We start from the raw sequence: 24,151 nt of genomic DNA on the forward strand, positions 1-24,151 counted from the left end.
ACTTGTTAAATGAAAGTTGAGATTCTCACATGATCACTTGTCTCCAGGAGTTGGGGCTTCTAAGAAAAACACCAACTATTGCAAGACTCTCAGAAAAACCCTTGAAAGTTGGCAACTCCTATTTCAACAATACTTTACCTGGGGGACTGAAGATATAGGACCAGAGTGTCCCTGGCCATAGTGCTGTTGCTTCTTCCTCCAGACACCACAGACAAGGGCTAGAGACAATCACAGTCTCTATGCTCCTTCTGTTTTCCTATGGATGCACAAATTTCCCCAAAGTGGGGTATGGGCCTGCTCCCCTTCACACCTGCTTGCCTACTGAATTGGTCAGGTGCACTGGGGCAAGTAGGGTGACCAGACAGAAAATGTGAAAAATCGGGACGGGGTGAGGGGTAATAGGAGCCTATATAAGAAAAAGACCCCAAAATCGGGACTGTCCCTATAAAATTGGGACATCTGATCACCCTAGGGGCAAGCAGCTTGGCATGATTTAAGCACAATGCCTCCTTCAGCTCCATTGGATTGATGCAGGTTCACACTATCTCCTACATACAGCTGTGGTTCAATGCTATTATCTTGTCCATAATAGGGGTCCAATTAAAAAAAAAGAGAGACTGGAGTCTTGTGTATCTACTGGTAAGGTTTTGTATGGAAAAGATTATTAAGTTTTCTATACACAACAGCCAACATTACTTTACAGATTAGATTACTTTTATTTTAGATTAAGGAAAATAACAACAAAGCGTGGACTAGATCATGAGATATTCTGGATGCCCTCAACTTCTACTGATTTCAATGGGAATTGAGGGTGCTCAGTATATTGCAGGAACAGACTCATGTGGCTGAATGCTGCCATCAGATACGTAGATGTAGCTTCCTGTGTCCTGTGTGGAGCTGTGCTTGATTATACTGGTGCTGAACTTGGCCTCTTAATTTTAAGAACAAGGCCATGAATTCTGCCAGGCATACTTGCCAGCTAGGTTCTTGGGACCTAGCACATTCTACTTACCATCCTTCCTGTCCTCCCTTGCCTCAACAATGTCAGATTCCAGTGAGCACATTGGAGTTCATAATATACGTATCTTGTCTCCTGTTATAAGTGAATGGTAGAGCATTTTGTTCCAGAATTGGGTAGTGTGTTTCTGAATCCGTTCTTTGTGTGTGTTGCAATCATTTGAACACTTTGATGTGCCATGTTAATCAAAAGTGAGAAAGTATTTATATCAAAGTGAAATTCTATGATGATGATGAAAAATGTCAGTCATAAGTAGGTTAAGGAGACTTTGTAAGAATGAGATAACACCTTTGAATACAATGTACAGTAATATACAGCAGTTTCTTACATCAAATCCATTAATTCCTTCAATCAAAGAAACCACCATTTGGAAGGAATGATACTGGGAAGGAATTTGTTATAACTACAGTGCAACAAGCATTAAGATCCTAGTGTAAATGTCAAAATGGACAAATTTCCTTTACAGTAACTCCTTACTTAAAGTCGTCCCGGTTAACGTTGTTTCGTTGTTATGTTGCTGATCAATTAGGGAGCATGCTCGTTTAAAGTTGTGCAATGCTCCCTTCTAACGTCATTTGGCAGCCGCCTGCTTTGTCTACTGCTTGCAGGAAGAGCAGCCTATTGCAGCTAGCTGGTGGGGGCTTCGAACCAGGGTGGACCAGCAGCCCCCTATCAGCTCCCCACTCCCCTAAGTTCCCTGTGCAACAGCTGCCTGCAGTTCAGCTGTCCCCTGCTCCTGCACCCCACTTATCCCATCTTCCATAGAGCAGGGGGGACACACCAGGGCTCAGGACTGAGGGAGCTTGCAGCAGCTGCGGTCTCAGCAAGCTGATCTAATTAACAAGGCAGTGTACTTAAAGGGGAAATGTGCGTATCTCTTTCTCACACATACTGTGTGTGTCTCTGTCTGCGATGTCTCCCCTCCCTCCATTCCTGCTGCCTTGTAGAGTGTGAGAGTTAACCCTTGAGGGCTCAGCCAATTGCTAGTTCATCATTTAGCAGTAAGGGAAATATCCCACCCTGTGACTCCTCCACCTCAACCAAGCTTCACAATCATCATCACTGTGTACCAGTATTAAATTGTTTGCTGAAAACATATACTGTGTGTGTGTGTGTGTGTGTGTATATATATATATATATATATATAATAGTCTTTTGTCTGGTGAAAAAAATTTCCCTGGAACCTAACCCCCTCATTTACATTAATTCTTATGGGGAAATTGGATTCGCTTAACATCGTTTCGCTTACAGTCGAATTTTTCAGGCACATAACTACAATGTTAAGTGTGGAGTTACTGTACTCATATTTAGACTTGGCTTGAAAAGTGGTTCCACAAATGAAATTTCTACAGCTTTGGCTAAACCATAGATGCTTGGCAATTGCAAAATTAAAATAGACACAATAATGTACTGTATATTTTATTCAACAATGGCAATCAACTTAGCTGCAGTTCCTCAGCACTAGTTAAAATGCGTGACCAGTCCAAAGGTAATAAATAATTTGAAACTATCTTCTATCTTTAGAGAAAAAGGACCAAATTTATCGCCTGTGATTTTCTGACTGAGTGGTTATACAAGTAAGTTAATTCTGTTTCTAAATATTAACTTTGTCCAGTGATTCAGCAACACAAATTTACAAATAGAATAACAACAATTGAGATGAATGTTGTTGTTTTCTTGTTAACTGTATTTTAAAAAATATATATGATATAATTATCAGCCAGAATCCAAAGAGGAAAGATGAACCATTCACAGAATTCTTCTCTATCCCTTTTGTGAAGGACTGGCTAAAGGACCAGTAAGTATTATGCAATATTCAAATAGTATTCTTTTTTTTTCTCATCTCCTCCCACCCCCGAATAACAGAGCTTAAATGTGTTAAAATTGTCCCATTTGGAGTGTCCTTCACTATTCTTGCATAACAAAGGGTCTTTGTGGTGCTTATTAATTTGGTAGTTATAAGATATTTTGTGCCAGGATCATTTGCACAGAAAGTGTTGTGGGAATGCTAAACATTTCATTATTCTGAAGTGCAGGGAATTTCAAATTGCCTGATGGTATTATTAAAATCCTTATACTAATGAACAAATAACCCTGGTTTTAAATACTGCTTGCTAATGCGATGATTAGGAACCTCTTTGAAGTTCAGAAATTTGTTCCTCCAGACTGTGACCAGCTTGTTTAAAAATCCCTATAGTAATACTTGGCAGGGAGATGAATTTCTTCTGCATATTATTCATGATTTTGTATCAAAGGGCTGGTCTACACGGGGGGGGGGGGGAATCGATCTAAGATACGCAACTTCAGCTACGCAAATAGCGTAGCTGAAGTCAAAGTATCTTGGATCGAATTACCTGGGGTCCACACGGCGCGGGATCGACAGCCGCGGCTCCCCCGTCGACTGCGCTACCGCCGCTCGCTCTGTGGAGTTCCAGAGTCAACGGTGAGCGCGTTCGGGGATCAGTATATCGCGTCTTAACGAGACACGATATATCAATCCCGGATAAATCGATTGCTACCCGCCGATACGGCGGGTAGTGAAGACATACCCTAAGAGATGACACTTTCTGTTTCTAGAGTAAAGTGTGAATTGTCTCCCTCTACAGCTTTCCCCATTATTCCTCCAATACAGGACTGTGTCATAGTTTTGGAGGAATCTTTTTCTTCTTGGTTGCATGACTTATCCAGCAATGGAGCTGTTGCTTGACAAGAGAATAGGGGGGGAAATAACAGCCCACAATGAAGGAGTAAGGAAATTCTATGGGCCAGATTTTCAAGAGAATTCCCATTTAAGCACCTTTAATAGTGTGGCCAGATTTGTTACCAGTGGAAGCTTTTGGGTGCTGAGGACTTTTGAAAATCTGTCCATTTCATGAAGATGCCAAAATGGGAGCTGAGCTTTCTTGAAAATCTTGCTATAGGGTTCCACTTGGAAAAATCTAAAACTCGGAGTCACTGCCTCAGAGAGAGAATAGCTTCTTGACATTCATAGGCCTTTGAAGAGAGCAGGGTAAATGAGAAGTGGACACTCAAGCCTGGTCTATACTACACAGTTAGGTTGATCTAAGGCAACTTCCGTCGACCTAATTATGTCAGTGTACACACTACAACCTTGTCCCACCCATGTATGTGCTGTACTACACCGACATCATAATTCCACCTCCACGAGAGGCGCAGGGCTTATGTCGGTGTAGTTAGGACGATGCAGTGTCTGTGTAGACACTGTGTTACTTATATCACAGCCCGGCTGCCTCCATCTCTCCCCCACACACACTCAGGCGGGCTGTGCCTGCCTGATTCTCCACACCAAGCCCAGCTGTGCCTGCCCAGCTCCCCGCTCCCCATTCAGGGAGTCGAGAAGCACGGGCAGCTGCTCCCCACTCCCAGAGTGGAGGCAAGAAGCTCAGACAGCTGTCCCCCCCACTCCCGGCGGGGAACAGGGAGGCGAGAAGCCCAGATGGCTACCCCCTACTTCCCGTTGGGAGCAAGGGGACGAGAGCCCGGGGGGCAGCTGGGCTACCGGTGGGGAGCCACGCAGAGCTGTGAACCCTGGCTCTCAGCCCCCCACACTGCCCTTCTTCAATCAGTAGAAGTGCTCCCGTTGAGGATGTGCACCACCGGCAGAAGGAGGGCAGTAGCTGTAAGTCAACCTAACATAGGTCAACTTAAGTCTGTAGTGTAGACATGGCCTCAGACACCTAATACAGAAATAACAAGTTTCGTCACACTTCCCTGCCAATGTGGCTCAAGTCTACCTTGGATGGACAACTTCTAGGGACTAATACATTTCATTCGCCATGCCCATTAGCTGCTTAATATCTCAACCAACAAGATTGCCAATTAAAGTGGCAATTTTTGTGATTTGGATGCTTTTGCTTTAAACTGGAGTGAGACCGTTATACTAATTTCATAGATAGTATCATACCAGATAGTATCATATTTCTGTTATTACTGACCTGGGAGTTGGAATTTTTGAAGGTGACTAAGGTCTGGTCTACACTATAGAGTTAGGTCGACTCAAGGCAGCTTACGTTGACCTAACTCTGTAAGCGTCTACACTAAAATGTTGCTCCCACCAATGAAACTCGTCCGCTACAGTGACTTAATAACTCCATCTCCGCGAGAGGCGTAGAGCTTAGGTTGACGTAGTTAGGTCAACGCAGTGTCAGTATAGATACTGTTTTACTTATGTCGATTTTAGTGGCCTCCAGGAGGTGCCCCATAGTGCCCCAACCTGCCCGCTCTGGTCACCATTTTGAACTCTGCTGCCAGGAGGGCAGGTACACGGATACACACATCTCCCCTTTAAAAGTCTTGTGAATTTTTGAAATTCCTGTTTGCTTGGTGTGGAGAGCTCACCTAGCAACTACCCAGCTGATCATGCTGGCTCCATGCTGCCTGGAGTACACAGGAGGTGGTGGATCACCTGGGTCTGTGGGGAGAAGAGGCTGTGCAGGCACAGCTCCAATCCAACCATAGAAACATCATTGTCTATGAGCAGATTGCTCAGGGCATGGGGAAGAAGGGTTACAAGATGGACCGCAGCAGTGCTGCATGAAAGCCAATGTTTTGCCACAAGCATATCAAAAGGCAAGGGAGGCTAACAGTTGCTCTGGTGCAGAGTGCAGACATGCCGCTTTTATAAAGAGCTACATGCCACCCTCTACCCCGCTACCACTGCCAAGAGCCCCGTGGATACCTCATAGAATCATAGAACTGGAAGGGACCTCAAGAGGTCATCTTGTCGAGTCCCCTGCACTCATGGCAAGACTAAGTATTATCTAGACCAGGGGTGGGCAAACTTTTTGGCCTGAGGGCCACATCAGGGTTCCGAAACTATATGGAGGGCCGGGTAAGGAAGGCTGTGCCTCTTATCCGCCCCCTCCCACTTCCCGCGCCCTGACTGCCCCCCTCAGAACCTCCGACCCATCCAAACCCCCCTATTCCTTGTCCCCTGACCGCCCCCTCCCAGGACCCACTGCCCCTAACTGTCCCCCAGGGCCCCATCCCCATCCAACCCTCCCCACTCCATGTCCCCTGACTGCCCCGACCCCTATCCACACCCCCGCCCCCTGACAGGCCCCCCGGGACTCCCACGCCTGTCCAACCACCCCCTGCTCCCTGTCCCCTGACTGCCCTCCGGGGCCCCCTGCCCCTTATCCAACCCCCCCCCACCCCCCCGCTCCTCGCCCCCTTACCATGCCACTCAGAGCACCAGGACTTGCAGCTGCGCCACCTGGCTGGAGCCAACCATGCCGTGGCACAGTCTAGAGCACCGGAGCAGGCTGGCGGCTCTTGCAGCCGCGCTGCCCAGCAAGAGCTCGCAGCCCCACTGCCCAGAGAACTGGTAGCACAGCGAGCTGAGGCTGCAGGGGAGGGAGGACAGTAGGGGAGAGGCCGGGAGCTCAAGGGCCGGGCAGGACGGTCCCGTGAGCCGGATGTGGCCTGGGGGTCGTAGTTTGCCCACCCCTGATCTAGACCATCCCTGACACGTGTTTGTCTAACCTGCTTTTAAAAATCTCCAATGATGGTGTTGCGGATTGTGGGGGAGTTAGGGCCCTGCACCCCTCTTCCCGAGATTCACTGCGACTCTCAGCCAAGGGAAGTCCCACATCCCCACTGCAACCCCCCTGCAACATTCCCAGGTCAAATCTGCCCTGCTCCCTGCTCCGTCACATCTCTCCCCCCTTCGAGACTGAACTGAGCGGGGTCACTCTGACCAGTGACCTGGGGAAGTTCAGGGCTCCCTCTCCGGGACAATGCGTCCGCTATCAGGTTGTCACGTCCCTTCACATGGACCACGTCCATGTCATAATCCTGCAGGAGCAGGCTCCATCTCAGGAGCTTGGCGTTGGCTCCTTTCATCTGGTGCAGCCAGGTCAGGGGAGAGTGGTCGGTGTGCACGGTGAAGTGACGCCCAAAGAGATATGGCTCTAGTTTCTTGAGGGCCCACACCATGGCCAGGCATTCCTTCTCGATGGCCGCGTAGTTCTGCTCCCGGGGTAGTAACTTCTTGCTCAGGTACACGATGGGGTGTCTCTCCCCCTTTTCATCCTCCTGCATTAACACCGCCCCCAGTCCTGTGTCTGAGGCGTCGGTGAACACCATAAAGGGCTTGTCAAAGTCTGGGTTTGCCAGAACTGGGCCACTGACCAGAGCCTCCTTCAGCGCCCGGAGAGCCTCCTGGCACTCCTCGGTCCAGACCACTTTGTCTGGCTTCCCCTTCTTGCACAGCTCAGTGATGGGGGCGGCTATGGCGCTAAAGTGGGGCACGAACCTCCGATAGTATCCTGCCATCCCAATAAAGGCTTGGACCTGCTTTTTGGTTTGAGGAGCGGGCCAGTCTCTGATCACCTCCACTTTGGCTGGTTCCGGCTTTAGGCAGCCGCTTCCCACCCGGTGGCCTAGGTAGGATACCTCAGCCATCCCCACCTTGCACTTCTCCGGTTTTACGGTCAGCCCAGCCTTCTGGAGTCGGTCCAGCACTTGTCTAACCTGGGATATGTGGTCCTCCCAGGTCTGGCTAAAGACACAGATGTCATCGATATACGCCACGGCAAAACTCTCCATCCCCCTCAGTAGCTGATCCACCAGGCGCTGGAAGGTGGCCGGCGCTCCCTTGAGGCCGAAGGGTAGGGTCAGGAACTCATAGAGCCCCAGAGGGGTGACAAAGGCCGATTTCAGCCTGGCATCTGCATCCAGCGGCACTTGCCAATAGCCCTTTGTAAGATCCATGGTGGTAAGGTACCGAGCACCTCCCAGCTTGTCTAGGAGCTCGTCCGGCCTGGGCATGGGGTAGGCATCGGCTACAGTGATGGCATTGAGCTTCCGATAGTCCACACAGAACCGGATCGACCCGTCCTTTTTGGGGACCAGCACCACCGGCGAGGCCCAAGGGCTGGAAGACGGCTGGATCACCCCCAAAGCCAGCATGTCATTGACCTCTCTTTCCAGGTCCTGAGCAGTTTTCCCTGTGGCTCGGAAGGGGGAGCATTTTATAGGCGGGTGCGATCCTGTCTGCACCCGGTGGACAGTCAGATTAGTGCGTCCAGGCTGGTTGGAAAACAGCTGCTGGTACAGATGCAGCACCCCTCCGATCTCAGCTCGCTGGGCAGGGGTTAGCCGATCAGAGAGGGGAATTGCTTCCAGGGGGAAGCCAACTCTTGTCCCAGGGAATAGATCTACTAAAGGGTCATCTCCCTGCCCCTCCCACTGTCCACACACGGCCAATACCATATTCCCCCTGTCATAATATGGCTTCATCATATTCACATGGTACACCCGGTGGTGGTGTGCCCGGTTCGACAGCTCCACCACATAGTTTACCTCGTTTAGTTGCTTGACAACCTTGAAGGGCCCTTCCCAGGCGGCCTGGAGTTTGTTTTTCCTCACGGGGATGAGGACCATCACCTGATCCCCAGTGGCGAAGGCGCGGGCCCGTGCTGTGCGGTCATACCAGACCTTCTGCTTCCTCTGGGCTCTGGCCAGATTCTCCCTGGCCAGGCCCATGAGCTCGGCAAGTCGTTCCCGGAAGGTCAGGACATACTCCACCACCGACTGTCCGTCAGGAGTGGCCTTCCCCTCCCATTCGTCTCTCATCAGGTCCAGGGGCCCCCTTACCCGCCTTCCATATAACAGTTCGAAAGGCGAAAACCCGGTAGACTCCTGGGGTACCTCCCTGTACGCAAACAGCAGGTGAGGTAAGTACTTGTCCCAGTCCTGCGGGTGCTGATTCATAAATGTTTTCAGCATCATTTTTAGCGTCCCATTGAACCTCTCCACCAGCCCGTTGGATTGGGGGTGATATGCTGAGGCCCAGTTGTGCCGGACCCCACATCTCTCCCACAAGCACCGGAGTAGGGCCGACATGAAGTTGGACCCTTGGTCCGTCAAGACTTCCTTGGGGAACCCCACTCGGCTGAAAATGGTCAGCAGCGCATCCGCCACAGTGTCTGCTTCAATGGACGATAAGGGCACTGCCTCGGGGTAGCGGGTGGCGAAATCTACCACCACCAGGATGTATTTCTTCCCAGACCGGGTCGTCTTGCTGAGAGGTCCCACTATGTCCATGGCCACCTTCTGGAAAGGCTCCTCTATGATGGGCAAAGGTCTCAATGCTGCCTTCCCCTTGTCCCGGGCCTTCCCCACCCTCTGGCAGGGGTCACAGGATCGGCAGTACTGCCGGACGTTGGTGAAGACCCCGGGCCAGTAAAAGTTCTGTAGCAGCCTCTGCCTGGTGCGCCGGATCCCCTGGTGCCCTGCGAGAGGGATGTCATGGGCCAGGTACAGTAGCTTGTGGCGAAACTTCTGGGGAACCACCAGCTGCCTCCTGATCCCCCACGACTCCACTTCCCCCGGGGGAGCCCACTCTCGGTACAGGAACCCCTTCTCCCACAGGAACCTCTCCTTGCATCCTCTCCTCATGGTCTGTCCCACACTGAGGTCAGCCAGGCCCCTTAGCTTCCGCAGGGAGGGGTCCTTCTGCAACTCGGCCTGGAACTCGGCGGCTGAGGAAGGGATGGGGACCTGCTCCCTCTCGTCGGCTGGGTCGGAAGCCCCAGCCACCCCGCGGCCTGTCCTTGGGTGTTCCCTCCCCACCCGGGAAGGGTTCGGTGCCTCCGGTGGGACATCCTTCCCAAGGTCAGGGCGTAGTGCCCCTCACCGGCTCTGGCTACGGGTCACGACTAAGGCGGTCTGGGGGCTGCTTGGCCAGTCCTCTAGGTCCCCCCCCATCAACACCTCAGTGGGCAAATGGTGGTGCACTCCCACGTCCTTGGGGCCCTCCTTGGCCCCCCATTTCAGGTGTACCCTCGCTACGGGAACCTTAAATGGGGTCCCGCCCACCCCGGTCAGGGTCAGGAAGGTGTTGGGCACCACCCGATCTGGGGCCACCACCTCGGGCCGGGCCAGTGTCACCTCTGCGCCCGTGTCCCAGTATCCATAAACTTTCTTCCCATCCACCTCCAGGGGAACAAGGCACTCGCTCCGCAGGGACAGCCCCGCGCCAACCCTGTAAACGGAGAACTTTGAATCCGGAGCATCTGGCCCTCCAGAGAAGCTGGCCGGGGGCCCTTCTCTCTCTTGAGCAGTTGATAAGCTGCCAGCCCCTCTTGCGTGGGAAGCCTGCCCCTCGTCCGTCTGGGCCTCTACCAAGTTAACCCGGTGCGGGTTCGGTCTGCTCAGTCTGTCCTTGAGCTTGGGGCACTGGGCCCGAACGTGGCCTCTTCGGCCGCAGTAATAGCAGCTCAGGTCCCGTGGATCCCCTCGAGCCGGTCGGTTGTCCCTGATGCTGGGCCTTCCCCGTGGGAGGGGATTCCCCATATTCCCCCTTTGGGAGGTCCCAGGGTGACTCTCTCTCTGCATCGCGGCGGGCCTGTTCCTTTGGGGCTCCTCCCTGCCACCCCCTGACCGGCTCTTTACAAACTCATCAGCCAGCTGCCCGGCGTGTCGCGGGTTCTCTGGCTTTCTGTCCACCAACCACAGCCTCAGGTCGGATGGGCACCGCCCATACAGTTGCTCCAGTACCAGCAGTTTAATCAGGTCCTCCTTCGTCTGGGCCCCACCAGCCCACTTGCTGGCGTATCTTTCCATGCGGACGGCTAGTTGCAAATAGGAGATCTCAGGGGTTTTATCTTGACTCCGGAACCTTTCCCGGTACATCTCAGGAGTCAGCCCAAACTCACGTAGCAGGGCCTTTTTGAATAGTTCGTAGTCCCCTTTCTCTGCCTCTCCCAGTTGGCGGTACAATGCCACGGATTTGGGGTCCAGTAAGGGGGTAAGGACCCGGAGTCTGTCCGCGGGATCCACCCGGTGCAGCTCGCAGGCCGTCTCAAAGGCCTCCAGGAAGTCATCCATGTCCTCCCCCTCCTTGTATGGGGCCATGATGCACTTATCAAAGCTCCGTGCAGTCCTGGGTCCCCCCTCACTCACCGCAGCCGGGGGTTCGCTGCCCTTCAATCTCGCCAGTTCCAGTTCATGCTGACGCTGTCTCTCATTCTCCTGTCTCTGTCTCTCTTTCTCCTCCCGTTCACGCTGATGCTGTCTCTCTTTCTCCTCCCGTTCATGCTGTCTCTGTCGTTCACGATCCTCCAGCTCTCTCAGTTTTAGCTCTTTCTCCCATTCCAGCCAATTCCGCTCCCCGGATGCCGAACGTCGCCGGGAGGATCCTCTGCTGGCCGGCGAGCTTCGCCGGGGGGACCCCCTGCTGGCCGGGGGGGTCACGGCGCCTTCGGTATTTGCTGGGCTCCTCCCCACCCTTCCCCTAGGCATAGGAAGGAGGGGTCTCGGGAAGCCCTCAGCAGCCGGCTGACCACTCCCAGCTGGGACAGACACTGGTGCCTGCGCTGCATTTGCCAGGCTGCTTCCCTGAGACACAGGGATCAGTTCATTCGCGCGATCTTCCGCCTCCAGCTGGGCAATGAGCTGTTCTTTGGTGAGCCTCCCAATGCGCAGCTGCCTCTGCTTGCACAGCTCCACCAGGTCGCTCTTAAGCCGCTTGGCATACATCTTCCTGCTGGCCACTCACCGGCCTGTGTGCTCACAGCTCCCCACAGTTCCCAGGGGGACCCCTAGTGTGCCAGCCCTTCTCGAGGTCACCACCTCTCTGCCAGGGTCGAGCTGCAGACTCCTCCGCCCCTGGGACCACTCGCTGCGATCCCCCCGGGGGACCCTGTTACTGCAAAAGTCCTTCTCGCTGGTCACACACTCCCAGGGGTAATAACCGTCTCTCTCTCACTCTTCAGCACGCCTGGTCCCCGTCAATCCCCCTTCGTTTTACTGCTCCCCAGTCACTTACTGCAGGAAGCGCCGTCCACGGGGTGCAGTAGATCCCGCCGCTGCCACCAGTTGTTGCGGATTGTGGGGGAGTTAGGGCCCTGCACCCCTCTTCCCGAGATTCACTGCGACTCTCAGCCAACCAGTAAAGCAGAAGGTTTATTTAAGGACAGGAACACAGTCTCAAGCAGAGCGTGTAGGTACGACCAGACCCCCTCAATTAGGTCCCTCTGGGAGGTTCAGGGAGCTTAGACCCCAGCTTGGGGTTCCCTGAGTTGTACCACCCAGCCCCAACCGAAACTAAACTCCCAACTCCTCCCGCTGCTCCTCTCCTTTGTTCAGTCTCCCGGGCAGAAGGTGTTAATTCTCCCCACCCCCGTTCCTGGCTCAGGTTACAGCTCAGGTAGCTTCCTTCAAGGGAAGTCCCACATCCCCACTGCAACCCCCCTGCAACATTCCCAGGTCAAATCTGCCCTGCTCCCTGCTCCGTCACAGATGGAGACTCCACAACCTCCCTAGGCAATTTATTCCAGTGCTTCACCACCCTGACAGTTAGAAAGTTTTTCCTAAGGTGCACCCTAAACCGCCCTTGCTGCAATTTAACCCCATTGCGACTTCGGGGGAGTGGAGTCACAGGTTCCCAGAGTGAACAGTGAGGAGAAGGTGTTGGATGAGGAAGAGAAGGAGGAGGAGTATGGGGGACAGGCGACTAGGGGATCCAGTGGCGCAGCGAGTCAGGACCTGTTTTTGACACCAGAACAGTTGAGCCAGTCCCTACAGTTCAGTACTGGCAAGCCTGGCAAGCAGGGGAAGTAACTTCTGGTAAGTATGCAGTTTGCTTTGATATCCTAGGGACATGTGTTCATTTACTCTTTTTTAATCATGCTAGAAGCGGTAGTGAAATAACCAGTAGAGGTAGAGTTGCTATCTGCTTCTCATTCCCCTGTACTGTAAGACAGAGGGGGGGCCTGCAGAACCTGTTTGTGCACCAGGATATCTCATGAATCCTCCATAGAGATCTCGAGGAAACTTTCCTGAAGGTAGTCTGCTATCCTCTGACAAAAAATTCTGGGGAGGGCTGCCTTATTTCGTCCGCCGCGGTAAGACACTTTCCCATGCCATTCAGCAATTACTTCAGCAGGCACCATTTGCAAGCTAGCAGCATATGGACCTGGTCTGCAGCTGGACTCATGCAGCAGCTTTTCCCTTTTAGCCTCCATTACCCTCATGAGTGAGATACCAGCTAAAATCACCACTGCCTGTGGAAAACGGTGCCAGTGTTCAGTTCAATTGCCCTATCTGCATATACTCATGCCTGTGAGCTACTCCCTCCCCCCTGTTATTGTCCCAATTCGCCCTCACCTCCTCCGGGCCGCACCATGAATCCCACGGAGGAGGAGCCTGGAGGGTCTCTACATCCACAACAGTAGAGCGGCTCAGCCAGATAAGGAGGAGAAGGAAGAGCATGTGGGATGATATGTTCCTGCATGCCTCTGGTGCTTTGGATACTGAGCACATGGCTTGGAGGATCACCCTTGCAGACAGAATGGACAGGGATAGGTTGGAGAGGAGAAAAGCACAGGAAAAGGAGACAGACGTGCAGCAAGAAATGTTAGTACTTCTCAAGAAGCAAACAGACATGCTGGGGATTCTTGTTGACCTTCAGGTTCAACAGAACCATTCTCGCCTCCTTCTGCAGCCCATAGAGAACCGCATTCTGGCCCCTCCCTACCAGGGCCGTCCCTACCGATATGCAAAGTACGCAGCTGCATAGGGCACCAGGAAATTTGGGGCACCAAATTTCCTGGTGCCCTGCCCAGCTGCATGCTGCTCCAGCCCCAGCCCCAACTCTTCCCCATGGCCCCCCACCCTTGGTCCACCTCAGCCCTGCCCCGACTCCACCCCCTCCCCAAAGCCCCTGCCCTGCTCCGCCCTCGCCCTGCCCCTGCTCCGCCCCAGCCCCGCCCCCAATCCCCTGAGGACTGCAGCAGGGCCGGGCCTGCACTCACCGGCGGCAGGAAGTGCAGCGACCTGGCCCCAGCCACGTCACCGGTGAGTGCTGGGGGGTGGTTCCCCCCTGCCCTCCAAGCCAGCCCTCCCCCCCCCCCCCGCAGAGGTTTGCCCCTCCCCGCCACCCCTCATGGGCGGGCTGAGTAGGGCCCCAGAATAGTGAGGGACGGCCCTGCTCCTTACACACACCGTCACGCACATTCTGCACTACCCCTACCATTCCACCCTCCGGGGGAGAGTTCAGACAATCACAGTCACACATACACTGGCCTGTGAGAGAGACGGTTGGTGTGTGTGTTTGTGAAATGAAAATGACTGTTCTCTCCCCTTCAAAGGTTCTTTTCTCTGTATTTATAAAGTTTCATTCAGTTATAAATATGACTGTTTGCATGTGTTTGAAATAAAAGTCTATTTGTGGAAACTTAATTAATCTTTATTAGCTCACAACATATGCTGGCTGGGGCTGACATCATTCACAGATAATAGCAATATTTAACAACTCTTCATCCCCAAAATAATTTATTTTTAACAAGACAGTTAGCAAAGCTAGCACACCAAAGGTAAAAATTGAAGTGACCTGCATATAAGCATAACACGTCAAAACTCTCCTTAATAATGTGTCCAAACATATGATTAGATACTATTAGTAATATATATGTATATGTAAACTCTAACCGTGTGATTTGGCAATCTAGTTATATATTTTAACTTTATTATTTCCATATAATCACACCATAAGAAGTATAGTTTAATTATGAAGGGGGTAGGTTTAGCGGATAAAATAAAAAAAGAACAAGTTAAAAATCACTTAGAAAAGTTAGATGCCTGCAAGTCACCCTGGCCTGATGAAATGCATCCTAGAATACTCAAGGAGCTAATAGAGGAGGTATCTGAGCCTCTAGCTATTATCTTTGGAAAGTCATGGGAGACAGGAGAGATTCCAGAAGACTGGAAAAGGGCAAATATAGTGCCCATCTATAAAAAGGGAAATAAAAACAACCCAGGAAACTACAGACCAGTTAGTTTAACTTCTGTGCCAGGGAAGATAATGGAGCAAGTAATTAAGGAAATCATCTGCAAACACTTGGAAGGTGGTAAGGTGATAGGGAACAGCCAGCATGGATTTGTGAAGAACAAATCATGTCAAACCAATCTGATAGCTTTCTTCGATAGAATAACGAGCCTTGTGGATAAGGGTGAAGCGGTGGATGTGGTATACCTAGACTTTAGTAAGGCATTTGATATGGTCTCGCATGATATTCTTATCGATAAACTAGGCAAATACAAATTAGATGGGGCTACTATAAGGTGGGTGCATAACTGGCTGGATAACCGTACTCAGAGAGTTGTTATTAATGGTTCCCAATCCTGCTGGAAAGGCGTAACGAGTGGGGTTCCGCAGGGGTCTGTTTTGGGACCGGCTCTGTTCAATATCTTCATCAACGACTTAGATATTGGCATAGAAAGTACGCTTATTAAGTTTGCGGATGATACCAAACTGGGAGGGATTGCAACTACTTTGGAGGACAGGGTCATAATTCAAAATGATCTGGACAAATTGGAGAAATGGTCTGAGTTAAACAGGATGAAGTTTAACAAAGACAAATGCAAAGTGCTCCACTTAGGAAGGAAAAATCAATTTCACACATACAGAATGGGAAAAGACTGTCTAGGAAGGAGTACGGCAGAAAGGGATCTAGGGGTTATAGTGGACCACAAGCTAAATATGAGTCAACAGTGTGATGCTGTTGCAAAAAAAGCAAACATGATTCTGGGATGCATTAACAGGTGTGTTGTGAGCAAGACACGAGAAGTCATTCTTCCGCTCTACTCTGCTCTGGTTAGGCCTCAGCTGGAGTATTGTGTCCAGTTCTGGGCGCCGCATTTTAAAAAAGATGTGGAGAAATTGGAAAGGGTCCAAAGAAGAGCAACAAGAATGATTAAAGGTCTTGAGAACATGACCTATGAAGGAAGGCTGAAAGAACTGGGTTTGTTTAGTTTGGAGAAGAGAAGACTGAGAGGGGACATGATAGCAGTTTTCAGGTATCTAAAAGGGTGTCATGAGGAGGAGGGAGAGAACTTGTTCACCTTAGCCTCTAAGGATAGAACCAGAAACAATGGGTTTAAACTGCAGCAAGGGAGGTCTAGGTTGGACATTAGGAAAAAGTTCCTAACTGTCAGGGTGGTTAAACACTGGAACAAATTGCCTAGGGAGGTTGTGGAATCTCCGTCTCTGGAGATATTTAAGAGTAGGTTAGATAAATGTCTATCAGGGATGGTCTAGACAGTATTTGGTCCTGCCATGCGGGCAGGGGACTGGACTCGATGACCTCTCGAGGTCCCTTCCAGTCCTATAATCTATGATTATGATTCTATGATTCTATGAAAAGGGATAGAAAAAATTCCCATGGGAATACTGCAGTAAACAATAATTTAGAAAAAAGACTTAAACACAATCCCCGTAAAAGATTTTACATGCCATTTATGCTTCCTTTCCTTAATCCCCACCCTCTTTTAATCCACAACCTTAGTCATAACAATATCAAATAGGACTTTGAACATATGTAAGAGACACAATATTAAACTCTCAGGGTCAAATTTTGATGTGTTGTTTTGTTGTTTAAATCTTTAAAATCTTCTTTTTATATATGATAAAGAAACAAAAAAGGAAAAGCACATCCTCTTCCCCCTGCCTTAGGGGGAAAAAACCCTATGTTGCATTTGTCAAGTATGTGGTCCAGATTCAAAAAGCGATTTACTTTGATGGTTTTTTCAGCAGTACATTTCAACACTCTTCTAAAGCGGAATTTTTCTTATTAAAACACAGAATTCTGAATACTTAAACTTAATCCTCCTTTGAAATTTTTTTTCTTTTTTCTTCTGGTAGCATTTCAATGACTAAGAAGTTTCTTCCACTCCAGCTTGTTTTTAATATGCTCAAAATTTGAAGGTTACCTCTACTAGCTATTCTCCAGTGCCTCCAATTTCTTACTCAAAACTAAATTTTCTTTAACTAAATTCAAAGCCACAGTTTTATGAGCTTAGGCGTAGTTTAACTTCTGGCGGGGGGGTGGGGGGAGCTACAGTCAGGCGAATGAGGGGAGGCAAATGTCATGCCTGTTTGAGGCTTGCAGTTTGTGGGAACAAGCTCCTCCTCCCTGCCCAAACTACTCCCTGCCCAAACTAGGCCCATGCTTATGAATCTTATTTTTGGTATAATGTGTTTCTAAATGGGACTGTCTAAATTTTGTCAGAATAAGAACCAAAAGCTGTATCCAGTTTCACAAGTTTCAATGAATACATTTTAGCTTTAATTCTAGAGAGCTTGCCACAGATGAAGCTTCACAATTGTTACCATCTGTAAGAGGTACAGTAACAGCCAAGGAATCTGTAGGTAAATTCTTTGGGGCAGATACCGTGTCTCCAACTGGATTTTGTAAAGCACCAAGCGAACTGACAAATAAATATTTTATCATTAGGTATTGAGACCATGGTTACTAAAGCAGTTTTAAAAAGTAAAGACGTGTCTGGCTGAGGAACATTCCCTCAGTTAAAACAAGCAAAAAACATTATTTTAGAAATGTAGAAGGTTCCCCTTAACAGATTGCTACAGTTAAAGCCTTGGACGGTGAGGTGTATACACTTTCCATACATATGCAATAAGAGCAATGCAGTTGCCTTTTGCTTACATTTTCTCAGCAATATTTCCAGCTGAACTACCCTGAACCCCAAGCACAAGTAATCACATTATATAAAATTCAGGGGTGATGGGTGCCCATGTCATGTCGTGATCCCACTGGCATTTTGATTTTTAGTAGGGATGCAATTAGGACTATACCTGTTCATCATTTGTTTGTCTGGCTTTCCACTCGCTAAAGCAGATTAGAGAAGTGTGTGGAAAAGAGCAATAGGATAAATCTGTAATGTTGCAGTGCTGTGAAAAATGCTAATATGATGAGATTCTCATGTAATATATTAATTTAGAAATACTACAGCTTCATTCTAGTTTACCTTCAACATTGCCTGAGAATGAAAGGCAATCGCATGCAGTTCTGTGTTTGTGACTAAACCTGTGTAGTTTCCTCTGCCCTCTGCCCAAGGTCAGCTCATGCATGGGTATCTGACTGGGGTTACAAGAGCTATACAGTTTCTTTGTGAATCAACAGTAATATGCAGAACATTGAAACTATCTGCGTTTTTGCTTAGGTTCCAACATAGAGATTTGGGGGAAATAAATGATCATAGCCTTTATCATACTGAAATATTTAGCTAAGATATACTGGTACATAAATGATTGCTAATGCAATGCTAGTTGCTTTATGTAGAACATAGATATCTGTCTGTGTTTGTATATACAGATTATTCTTTTTCCCTCCTCCTCCTTTTAATATTCTAATTAGGGAAAGTCTGCTGGTCTCAGCTGCCTTTACAGTTGACTTCATTGTCAGTTCTCAGCTGGCCAATAGGGGTAATTTTGCATGGGTGGCTGACTTCTTTCTTTCCATAATATGCCCAGTTCCCACAGGTTTTGCTTCATGCACGCTGCAATATTTCATTGCTCTGTCACTAAATCAGTCACGCTCTGCAACTTTCAGTATACATTTCATTTGCACTACATGTGTCTTTCTTATAGCTTGTGCTTTAATATGTTGGTAGAATAAGCAACACCTTTACTAAGAAAAAGCAAACAAACAACTCAATATGGATCCTATCCTGTATGAGTCCAGCCACACAGTTCTAATTACAGGAATGTAGCAGGGTTAATGTTGCTGTAGGAAGCTTAACTTTTTCATTTCATGATTTTTTTTTCTTTTTTCACTTTAAACTGTGCAACATTAACATTGCATTGACATAGTATTTTTGCATTTAGTTTATATATAAAATATTTACACTGTGATATAAGTTTTTGTGACTGAAAATTCTGATTTACACGAGAGATTGTCAAAACTACTGTAGGGAAAATGGAAAAATATTAATGCTATACTTTGGCTTCCTAATAGGTTATATCAAAGATTACTACCATTACTGCTAATCCTTCATGCTTACAGAATATAGGGTCTGATCCAAAGCACATTGAAGTCAATGGAAAGATTCCCATTGACTTCTGTGGGCTTTGGATAAGGTTCATGTGCCTTTGAAGAATCTCCTTCCCTCTAAGGCTGAAAACATCCCTGTGAAATAGATAAGTGTTATTGGCCTCATTTTTGTACAAATGAGCAAACTAAGGCATAGAACTATGGGGACTTAAACAATGTCATACAACGTGTCTGTTGTTCTAGTAATAGGGCTTAGATCTCCTGACTCCCAGTCTCATGCTGTAACCACAAATTCACCATTAAAATCTCAGAGTTCCACATCAGAAGCAGACACAGAGTGTTGTAAGGGGAAAATCACTATTTCGTAGTTTTCAGACTGAAAACACTGACCTAGGACAAAGGTACATGGCACTATTTGTAATGTAATGACATAGGTAGGCATACAGATAAATATAAAATCAGGGCATTTTAGTTCCCACACACTAGACCTAGAGACACCCATGGGGAACAACAGGAAGGAACTTGCGTGGACCTGATTATGGAATCTGTTTCTAGATCTGTAAGACTCCTTCCCCAGAGCATCCAATGGCACCATATGAGTTGAAGACACACAATGTAAATCAGGGCTATCCAGCCTCCCCATTCTCAGCAAGATTGAAAGGGACCTGTCTAGGGCACCAGGTCTATCCACATTCTCTTTCTCCCCCTCTATGAGGGGAGCAACAGCTGCAGCTGAGAGGAATCTCCACACCCTGACATCATTCACTCAATTCTGAAAGTTGGTCTCTGGATTTTGTTTTTCCCCATTTGCTCTTCGATTACTGTTGGTTGCCGGTCTCCCTTCATTCTAACCCTCTTGTATCCTTGCTACAGTTCAGCTGTCCTGCCTCACTCTCTTGCCCATTGTGCTTCTCTCCCTCCTTCTCTAGATCTCCCGACTTTCTAACATTTAGTCCCACACTCCTCTTCCCTTCTCACCCCTATGGCCACTTTGCTTGTACATTATATACCTGTCCTCCACCCAATGTCTGTTTCTTGTCTTGTAAGCTCTTCTGGGTGTAGTACTTTGTCTTCCTATATATCAGTACAATGCCTAGCATATTTTCTTTGCTACCACTATATAAATAACAATAATAAAGGGGAGAAAATTCTTCCTCGACTTGCCCCCTTTGGGAACAGCCAGACAAGTCTCTCCTATATCATGAATGAAACTACGTGCAGTAAGCATGCTATTTTGGCAAATACATTGGAACTGCAATAACTGCAGGGCTAAACTGTTAAGTTGTCAGACACTGTAGATGTCAAAAAATGCTCTGGAAATCTGGCCTAGATAAATGCCTGTGTTCTACACGTGTATATTTGTACTTCAGTTTATATCTAGAAAACACCTAAATGAGTTAAGACTGAAATTTGCATTTTGATTCTTTCCCCTTAAAGGTTTCCTACCTAAAATGCAAAGGAAGCAGAGAACTATTTTAAAAAATGAAACACTCTATTCCTTCACTGCCTAGGAGCTTTGCACTTGGCTGTATTCGGATGGATACAAAAGCTCAGGCCAATGAATCCTTGAAAAAAGCAATAGGCAAAAAAAGGGGATTACAATATTTGATAATTTCCATCCTAGTTGTCAGCTATAGGAAGGAAAAAGTGATAGACAGGAGAAGATTTTGTGAAGCTTTACTCCTGACAACTGTCTAAGGGCATGTCTACACTTACCTTCGGAGCGATCAATCCAGCAGGGATTGATTTATCACATCTAGTGAAGACGTGATAAATTGACCGCCTAGTGCTCTCCCGTTGACTCCGGTACTCCACCGGAGCGAGAAGCGTAGGCGGAGTTGACAGGGGAGCATCAGCGGTCGACCTACCGCAGTGAAGACACCGCAGTAAGTAGCTCTAAGGTGCACCCCCACTCCACCCCCAGTGTAGACCAGGCCTAAGGCTGCTGGTTTGTATCTCCTTCTTCAGAAGGCCAAGCATGGCTGTTCCAACATTCAGAGTCTTTCAGAGGAGAAATACCTTTCATAAAATGGATGAGGAGTGGGTCCTTAGCTTTTTATATTGTGAGGTATTTTTCAAATGACTTCTTCTCAATCTGGTGTATTGGTGTTGCTCCAAAAGATAACTAATATTCAATAGTGTTTCTACAAACTGTTGAATGTATTGTGACCTGTTACAAAGAAACTGTCTTGTAAGGTCTTTGTGCCCATTCCACCAGGTCTGTGGAAGTGCCCAAGGGATATTTCATCAAGTCTCTGTGTAAATCCATCCCTTTAAAACTGTGGAGTCTTCATGTAGTATTGAGTGTATTATGTAGTTCGTGTTTTGTCTGGATTTAAAGGTTAGTCACATAAATCAGTGCTGCAGTCTCTTTTGGATTAAGTGATCCTCGCTCTTCTTTTGGGATAAATAATGCTTAATAAAATCCATTAACAGAGATTTCTGGAGACATTTCATTTAAAAAATACTTTTTAATTTTCCACGCCTCTGCATTTCTGAATTCTGGATAGGAACATTAGCAAAGCACCTACACAGGGAGCTGCTGTTGCAGTATTCCTAGACTGACTGGCAGCAGGAAATACTAGAATGTCATGAGAAATGATTTTTTAAAAATATTTCTGAACTTTTGAGTGCTTATGAACTTTTTTAAGCAAAATTGTGTCTGTCCCGGATTTATTTATGTGTCTGTTAACCTTTTGTCCGTTCCTGTGTCTTTTAGAGCATATGCTTTCCAGTGCAAGGACTGTTTCTTTTTATATGTGTTTGTATAGTGCTCAGCCCACAATTTGGGGCTTTATGCACTATTATAATATAAATATTCAAATTTAATAACCATGACAATCAATCTGACGACAATATATGTTGGTCTCCTTTATCTAGCTGTGGACACCATGTTAAGACACACAATCCTAATTAAGGTCAAATTGCTTTTTAATGTGGAAATCCCTAAAGCTTCAAGAGTGTAGCTATATGGAGGCAATAAGGCCCTTATCCAGAAATTGAATGTATATTGACATTCCACTGTATCTGCACACAGCGCCATTATTGTCAATGGGAGTCTGCACACAGCTGGAATTTCCTCCTAAGATCTCTTTCCACTCAGCTTCCCAAGAAATCAGTTTGACTCCAGATTTTATCACTCAGGTATTTTTATTTGGCATTCAGCAAAGTTACACTGAGTTGATCAGACTCAAGTGTAGAGGTAGGTATAGGGTATACCACATGCAAAATCACACTGAAAACCTCTTTCTTTATATACGTTTCCAGATTACCTTGTACTTACTATACATTGCATCACACGTTTTGGGATTGGCTTGGTTCCTTTGTAGGAACCAAGTCCTGTACAGCATTCTCTGTCCATGCACTGTCCATCTACGACTTACTCATTGCCTCATCTTATGTTCCAGCTTATTTTGTCCATTGTAAATGGTCCTCTGGATGTTCTGCCTCTTAGCTTACTGAGCCATTTACCTATTTTAGCACAGACAGTCTATTTCCAGCCTTCTGATCCATTTACGTCCCTAATCCTGTCTCCCAAGAAATGAGACCTTACCCATGTCTAATTACTCATGTCTAGCCAGGCCTACACACATGTGCTTCAGTTTACCTGCATATAATCAGTGTAAGACTGGGCCTAAATTTGGAGATTCTCAGTTTCTGTTAAGTAATACATTGGATTTGAGTGCAAAGAGCAATTAACAAATGTTGAATTATACATGGTGAAAATTCTGCATGATAATAAAAGCAAATAAAAGAGGAGAGAAAAATAAAATGATTGTTAGATTGTAAACAGCTCAAAGAAGGGACCAGGTCTGATGTTGATACAGCAGAATGGGGTCTTAAATTCTGCGCATTACAGTAATACAAATATTGGGTACCTCCAGTATATGTCAATGTGCTTACCAACCACCACACACATCCCACTATGCTAACATGGATGCTCTTCCCCCCGCCCCCTTTTTAAGAACAGGATTGACATTATAAAAGCCAACTTGGGGGGAGGGATAGCTCAGTGGTTTGAGCATTGGCCTGCTAAACCCAGGGTTGTGAGTTCAATCTTTGAGGGGGCCACTCAGGGATCTGGGGCAAAATCAGTACTTGGTCCTGCTAATGAAGGCAGGGGGCTGGACTCAATAACCTTTCGAGGTCCCTTCCAGTTCTAGGAGATGGGATATCTCCATTAATTTATTTATTTAACTTCTGAGTTAAATCCCAGATATAAAACGGGGGGCTTCGATAAGAACCCTTTGCGATATTTCATACACTTTTCTAACACAAGTGTGCAGTATTTCTTCTGGATACTGAATTACATCTGCATAATGTTATGAAAATAGATATCTCATTATCAGGATCCTTACAAGCCTGATTCCTCAGAAAGCAAAGCACATCCTTCCTGACATTAAAGATTCTTCTGGTCAATGCCTGCTTTATTCTGGTAAAATTTGAAAAACAATTAGTAAAATTTGGTAAAGTGTGAAAAACAGCGATAATCACTAACACATTATTCAGAAAGATTATTCTATTGAAGCCATTTTGAATGCAAAACATATTCTACATAGTGTATTACGAATTGGCTTTTAAGATTCTACATGATTTGAGGCTCTTTTATTTTGAAATAAACAGAATACATTTACCGTACATTTGGTTGTCATTTCAAATCTTCTCAGACTGTTACAGCTGTCTTCTGCCACAAATGACATATTCCCTCTTCCCCGGTTCACTGTTGATGGGTGGCTGCCTCTGCTCATATTCTATTTTTATTTGACCTGAAGCCAATTGCATATATTCCAGTGGACAGAAATGGACCTCGCATGACTTTCATTCCTGTTCCTTCAAGCTGGTCTGCTGAAATGATTGATATTTCCCAATGACTACCACACTGAAGATTAAGTCCTTTCCATTTTGCTTGATTTACACTGGCTTTCTCAGATTTGGTCTTGGATCGCAAACCAGACAGAGCCCCATTATTTAATAACTAAAGCAGTGGAGTGGCTAGAAGTATTGTTGCAAGACTACATCCTGCTTTTTGGAGATGCCATTCTGATGCAAAGGAGTCTAATGGTTCATTACCAGTGAAAGCCCATTGTTTTCCTGGTATACCTGCTGTATTTTAAAATGTATAGGTTGGTGGCCTCATTTGCACTGTTTAAAAGAATAGAAACCTTTTCAGCTTTTCAAAAAGATAAATCCTAGAACAACAGGCAGGAGTCCATCAGCAAAAACAGCACAGTCTACATTCATAGATGAACTCATTACAAAGGAGAGAGAGACAAGGTGGGTGAGGGTAATATCTTTTATGGGCTCAATTTCTGTT

General features: G+C 47.3%; 1 protein-coding gene across 8 annotated transcripts in view; it reads left to right on the forward strand.

Annotated features, from left to right (window-relative positions):
* Positions 1 to 24,151, forward strand: part of IQCK (IQ motif containing K) — a 105,451-nt gene that overhangs the window by 24,607 nt on the left and 56,693 nt on the right. For 6 of the 8 annotated variants that reach the window (XM_065558945.1, XM_008164616.4, XM_008164617.4 and 3 more), the window contains exons 5-6: positions 2,543 to 2,595; positions 2,739 to 2,816. In XM_065558945.1, the coding sequence (XP_065415017.1) occupies positions 2,543 to 2,595; positions 2,739 to 2,816 (131 nt within the window). The remainder of the gene's footprint in view (positions 1 to 2,542; positions 2,596 to 2,738; positions 2,817 to 24,151) is intronic. The other 2 variants (XM_065558946.1, XM_008164615.4) reach the window with 1 other exon arrangement.

The sequence above is a fragment of the Chrysemys picta genome, chromosome 10, assembly GCF_011386835.1.
Source record: "Chrysemys picta bellii isolate R12L10 chromosome 10, ASM1138683v2, whole genome shotgun sequence".
In the NCBI taxonomy this organism is placed as follows: Eukaryota; Metazoa; Chordata; order Testudines; family Emydidae; genus Chrysemys; species Chrysemys picta.